We start from the raw sequence: 6,658 nt of genomic DNA, 5'->3' as shown, positions 1-6,658 counted from the left end.
TATTATTGGAGAAACTTTAAAGGGAAAAAGAATTATAGTAGTGGGAGTGTATATACACATGCGTATATATATATATATATATGTGTGCATATGTGTATGTATGTCCGTCTCTGTCTGTATTGCGTATATGTTTTGGGATGAAGTAGTAGCCCTTGTAAATTGGAGGAAAGAGGGGTTCTCATCCTGTCTTCAAAAATTTCTATGTCTGAAAGAAGAACAGAAGGCTTAAAGCAGTATACTTTTTTTCTTTCTTTTGAACATCAAATAAAAAAAAAAAGAAGCAATCCAAGCATGACAAGCTAAACGATGCTAGCAGAGCAGTGGACAGACAGAATGGCTAACATGTGCAGTATTGCATATACTTTGGCCAAGATGCGGACAAATAGTCTATAACAACTACTCATCCAATCTATTCACTTTTACACTTGTACAATCTAGCCAAGGTGTAAATAAAGAAGCCTATATTTAAATAATATGGGTTATATGTTACACATATCATTCTTACCCCGATTAAACAGACTGCATTTTTTTTTCCTTTTTATTCTGAAATCATTTGCATATATGATATATATTTATAATATTTTAAAGAAATTGAAAGGTATGAAGGAAGTGGTGGTATTGGATGAGGAGGAAAGAAGTAAGAAGGAATTTGCCCTTTATACCGTCACAAAATGCACTAATCATGGAGAGGAAATGCCTTCTAAGTCAATAAATTTGCCCTTTAAACGTAATCTCTGAGGAATGAATCTTTTGATTTGCCAACAAAATGAAGTTGTCGAGACTAAGCATAATGATAGTTGTTAAAAATAAATGTGGAAAGTTACAGGGAAAAATTGATGAAATATGATAAACTGTTAAGTAAAATTTTTTATGAAATATTGATACATTATGGTTTATTAAATAATAACATATTTGCATAAGTTAAGATGTTCCTTTTCTTACATATATCTATATTTTATAGTGCGATATAGTTAACTGCAAAATGTACAGTAGGTAATTGTTGGGTTCTTTGAATTAAGCTAAATAATTTATGGAAAAGAAAAAAAAAGGAAATTTCTGGGAATTAAGTAATTTGGAAGAATTGACTACTGAAATATGACAATGAATCAAATCAAAAAAGAACAAATATTCTACTTAAGTCGAATGAAGTAACTTGAATGGTACAGTACATTACAAAGCTGAATTAAATTAAGAAACGTAAATATAAAAGTAAATTAACTTAAATCTAAAGCTGAAATCATGGGAATCAAATACGAAATCGTATTGATTCAGTGGTAAAGTAATCACCATTGAATTGAAGTTACGTGATTAAATGTGAAGGTGATGCAAAATTGAGTTCATTTTTCGTTTTCTTTTTGATTTTTCAAACGTTATTCGTTTGTTTGAATTCATTATTCCACTTAAAAGAGTAACAGATCAAACAGAAAGAAATTTTGGCGACGTGATTTCTTCATCCTTTTTTTTCTTAATTTTGTTTATAATGGAAGCAAAATTTTTTAGTTTTTGTTCGAACTATTAAACAGCTATTTTCATTTCCATCTGTGAAATGGGAGACATTCATTGGACTGGCATTCCAAATTTTTGGAATAAATTTGAAACAGTCATAGAAAAGAAATGTGCTTTCTTGCAGCAGGTCAACAATTTCTGTTGTTGTGGAAAAGAATCTATTGAACTGGTGGTAGTTTTTCGGTTTGCCATGAAAGATGAAGTGAGAATATTCGTTGTAAATATAGAAGGTTATCGTATAATCAAGAATTTCGCATAGTATTTTAAGGAAATTGGAAGAAAATGCTACATATATGTATATAATAGGATGCTACTTTATGTGGTAATAAAAAATGTAAAAGTAAAAATAAAATTAACTTATCTAAAAATCTACTTTTACATTTGCTGTGATATGTTTAGAAAAGAATTAGAAAAGTATACTTGGTTGCAATTATGTAATTATTATTTTTCAAAAAAAAAAGATTTGATTTTTACAATATTAGTTGTACAAAGAATTGTTAAATTTTCTTGACTGAAATAATTTTTTTTTTGAATTTTTAACCATATACCATTTCTTCGATTACTCCAACTAACGAACTAAACTTGATCGTTCTTTGGTCAAAAGCATTTGTTAAAAAGGAAAGGATATTGCTAGAAGTTTTTTGAAATAAAAAAGCAAGCATATGTATCGAATTTGTAACATTAAATAACTGTGTACTTTGTTGGTTATGATGAATTTCTTCATGAAAACAATGGGCTTAGTTAGGGTAATGATCAGGACGAGATATAATGATACTTTATCTATAACGCATAAGTATAATGGTATTTTCTTTATATATAAATATAGTTGACACTTTTGTTCCGTGGATGAGTGAAATGAGTGAAAGATTATATTTATTTCCTTATTTTTTTTTTTCATTTTTTTTATGTTCCGTGGATGATTGAAAGATTATATTTATTTCCAGGTACTGGTGAGTCAGGGAAGTCAACATTTATTAAACAGATGCGGATTATTCATGGAAATGGTTATTCCGATGAGGACAAACGTGCTCATATCCGCCTCGTGTATCAGAATATTTTCATGGCAATCCAGGCTATGATTCGTGCCATGGATACGCTCAATATTCCCTATGGCGATCAATCTTCCGATGTATTCTTTTCCTTCCTTGTTTGAGAAAAAATATGAAATGAAATTGTGAAATTTCCATGAGTTTTTTTTTCTTCGTTACATTTTTGTTACCAGTTGCATTGAATGAATAACGAACGGTTATTTTGGGACATCAAATAATATTTAAAATCTGGATCTATGAAAATTTTCAGATATTTCTGAAATTGCACGGAAGTATGTTGAAATTAGCATGACAAACTAAACGTTTTTTTTTCCCCTTCTAATTTCTAACAGAACGAAAATAAAATACGATTGCAGTTGCAAGATAAAGCGAACGTAGTACGGGCAATAGATTATGAGAATGTGACTTCATTCGAAGAACCATATGTTAGTTATATAGAAGATTTATGGAGCGATTCCGGCATACAGGAGTGTTATGACCGGCGAAGGGAGTATCAGTTAACCGATTCTGCTAAATAGTAAGTTTTTGAATGTTTTACATAAAGCTCTTCATGCCAACGAACTAATGTGTCACTCGATTTCAGCTTGTATATGATATAAACTTAGCTGGAAAGGACATTCTCAGTTTGTATCATCATTAAGGTTTTATAATTCCTATTCAGAATTGAGGAAAAGAACTGTATAACGTTAGTGTTCCTGTTTATTCCCACAGTTCTATTACTTCATGATGTTATAGAAGACTAAAATATCCTGAAAATTCAGCTCTCGTAATGGTCAACGTCTAACTTGAAAAAATACTGCTGATCGGTTACCATACATTTTAATCTATACTGTAATTAGAGCTGTTATTGATTACATTGAGATGATTAATGCAAATTAAAAAGTTACATTTATTATTACACGCCATATTAGGGATTGTTTTTATTTTAAATCAAATTCCAACTTTCGTATAGTTACCTATCCGATCTGAGGAGGCTAGCAGCATCCGATTACCTGCCAACAGAGCAAGATATTCTTCGTGTTCGTGTTCCTACTACCGGTATTATCGAATATCCCTTTGATTTGGAACAAATAATATTCAGGTAATTTATGTTCTTTCATTTAAGCCTTATCATATCAATCTATTAAGGCCATAATTTGCTTTGAATTTTAGGAATAATAAGATTTTTAATCAAGCTACTGTTTTTTTCGATGAAACTGAGTCAATTATCAGAAGTGATAAATTTGTGAAATAATTTGAAAATTCCAAGAAGAGTTGTTTCAGAATGGTAGATGTAGGGGGTCAAAGGTCAGAACGGCGAAAATGGATACACTGTTTTGAAAATGTAACATCGATCATGTTTTTAGTAGCGCTTTCTGAATACGACCAGGTGCTTGTCGAATGTGATAATGAAGTAAGCTTTCTTAACGTTATGTATAGTTTGTGGAGTATTCCGTTTTCGCTATAGGTTAATTCGGGAAATCTAGTTAAAAGTGTTACAATTCTTACACCGTTCCTCCAAACCTGACCTGAATACCCATACATGAAAATTGTTTCCATAAAAAGTAATTGGGTGATAGTGCATTGCTGCATTCATCTCTAAAGTTTTATCTATGTTGCATTTTGCACGATTTTATGTCGCATTGAAAAACTTTCTTTAATCTTTGGTTACAATGTTTAAAATTTCTAGTATTTTATGCGGAAGATTTTGCTAATATATGGATAAAAGAAAACAATAGAACTTGGGAAGTTTTTTTCTGCATGCTCATTTTGCTGCTATTTTAATACTAAGTATTTTGTTGCTAGGAAAATTTTCTTCACGTATTTTTATTTTTATTTGACTTTGAATTTAGAAGACAAAGTTGGTAAGATTGGTTTGACGGAATGAATATTAGAAAATGGGACTGAAAAAAAAAAATGAAAATACGACTGCAAATTTAAAAGGATAAAAAAATGTACAGATTATAACTTAGCACATACGGTAGCATCAGGAGGAAAGTATGATGATTATCATGCGCAGTTTTGTTTTTATCTTTGGAAACTTTTGGGAAATGTTGTAAGTTGAGGAGGGAGAGATAAAAAGTAGAACTGAGTAGCGAAAGGTAAAGAAATGCAAAGCTGATATGTTTTTCTTCCTTTTTCCATCATCTTAAACCCATTTATGGAGTAATATGATGTTGCTGTTATTTTTACATCGTTACCAACTTATATCACCTATACAGGTAACACTGTAAATGTATCTTGTATTTTCGAAAAACTTTCTATTATTTGACCATAGATTTTTGTTCTTCTGATTGCGAAATTTTGGATAAAGTTAAAAGTAAGGAAAGCCATATCTGTTGCATATCGAATTCTACTGAAACTACCTCAAATCGAGAATTTCCTGTTTCATATTTGAAAATGCCAAGTTTATGGAAATTTCACTTGTGGTAAATTAGTAAAAACTTGGATAGGATGAAAAACTCATACATTTAAGGCAAAAATATCAGATGGTATCGCTCAAGTGAGAGTATGATAATCTTTCTTATCGTTTTATAATCTAAATATGAAATATTGATATCATGTAAGCGAAATTTCAGAATCGTATGGAAGAATCGAAAGCACTGTTTCGCACGATTATCACATATCCATGGTTTACAAATTCATCGGTAATCTTATTTCTCAATAAGCGAGATCTCTTGGAAGAGAAAATACTTTATTCACATCTCGTCGATTATTTTCCGGAATATGATGGTTTGTTGTTTTAACCGTTCCGAACTGTCAGTTTTTATTATTAGGTAGGGCATGATATATTTTCTGTTATGATATTTCGATAGTACTGTAAAGATTCAGTCTTTATATCATAATTTTTATAGTTTGAATGGAACAAAACAAGTAAACATTTTGTAAAATAACATGACATGTATAAAGGATGACAAAGACACGACTACTTTAAGTGTTACCGGAGATTTAATGGTATATTATATCATCCAGTTACCATAGCTGTATTGTAAGCATTGTCAAGCATAAATTTCCCAAAGAGCATAAGTGAGTTAGAAGTGAGTTGAAAGAATTGAATTGAAATCAGACCTTGAAAATTACATGATCACTGTATTCACTTCAGTGATCGCAATGTTCTCGACATTGTAGCAGAACGTGTTATAACAGCGATGTTTTCGAGAGCTAATTATTTTTAATAAAGCGAAATATACCATGTTCGATGTGCACTGATTGCATTTTTCAGGTCCTTCAAGGGATCCTATCGCAGCGCGAGAATTTATTTTAAAAATGTTCGTTGATTTGAATCCGGATGCTGATAAAATCATTTATTCACATTTCACTTGTGCTACGGGTTAGTACTTCATTTTGGATATCTTATTGGTTAGTTGCAGTAGGAAATGATCCATCACGAAAAAAATTGTAACTCTTCCGGTTTTTCTAAACACACTTTTTTCCGGCTTTATTGGAGCATCGAACTTATCATAAGCTAACCTTACTGTGGTTGTGGTTATGTTTTTAGATCGTTGGATTATAACCATACCATATTCCAGAAAGGAGAAACAATTTTTATAACTTCATTGTGATGGGGAAATTTGGTTAACAGTGATTATGAATGTAAGAGAGGGGTATTTGTTTGAAGTTGAGTCGGAATTTTAAGAATTTATTTCGTATTTTCAGATACGGAGAATATACGTTTTGTATTCGCGGCAGTGAAGGATACAATATTACAACACAATTTAAAGGAGTACAATTTAGTATGATCCCATGAACGATAGTTTTTTATCACGATCATTATCGTTATCATTATCATCATCACCATCATCATTTTCTCTTTTCTTTTATAAAGTATATTCCTTAGGTATACGCGTGTAACAAAATGCCTTTTCAATTATTCACTGCGATACGTTCCAGCTTGATGTACTTGCTTCTGTTACAGTTACAACTGCTTCTACTACTGCAACAACTACTGATGCTACTGCGATAATGACTAATATTACCGTAACTGCTACAGTGCTGCTCTAACTATTAGTGTTATCACAGCTACTGTTAAACTACTATTACTCGGTGTTGCTTTCTTTTTTGTTTTTGTTTTAAAAGAAGGAAAACAAAAGGTGTGTTGTTAGCTTGTGATGTGATTTGTTGGA

The 6,658-nt window shown here is 31.1% G+C and overlaps 1 protein-coding gene across 1 annotated transcript in view; it reads left to right on the top strand.

Annotated features, from left to right (window-relative positions):
• Positions 1-6,274, top strand: part of LOAG_18184 (guanine nucleotide-binding protein G(q) subunit alpha) — a gene marked incomplete at its 3' end in the record, with an annotated part of 15,878 nt that extends 9,604 nt beyond the window's left edge. Inside the window, exons 2-8 of the mRNA XM_020450850.1 lie at positions 2,451-2,635; positions 2,912-3,072; positions 3,508-3,636; positions 3,819-3,948; positions 5,114-5,267; positions 5,758-5,865; positions 6,192-6,274. Coding sequence (XP_020305425.1) covers positions 2,451-2,635; positions 2,912-3,072; positions 3,508-3,636; positions 3,819-3,948; positions 5,114-5,267; positions 5,758-5,865; positions 6,192-6,274 — 950 coding nt within the window. The remainder of the gene's footprint in view (positions 1-2,450; positions 2,636-2,911; positions 3,073-3,507; positions 3,637-3,818; positions 3,949-5,113; positions 5,268-5,757; positions 5,866-6,191) is intronic.
• Between the last annotated feature and the right edge of the window lie 384 nt (positions 6,275-6,658).

This window comes from Loa loa, assembly GCF_000183805.2.
Source record: "Loa loa unplaced genomic scaffold supercont3.219, whole genome shotgun sequence".
Lineage (NCBI taxonomy): Eukaryota > Metazoa > Nematoda > Chromadorea > Rhabditida > Onchocercidae > Loa > Loa loa.
This window is presented reverse-complemented; position numbering and strand designations above follow the sequence as displayed.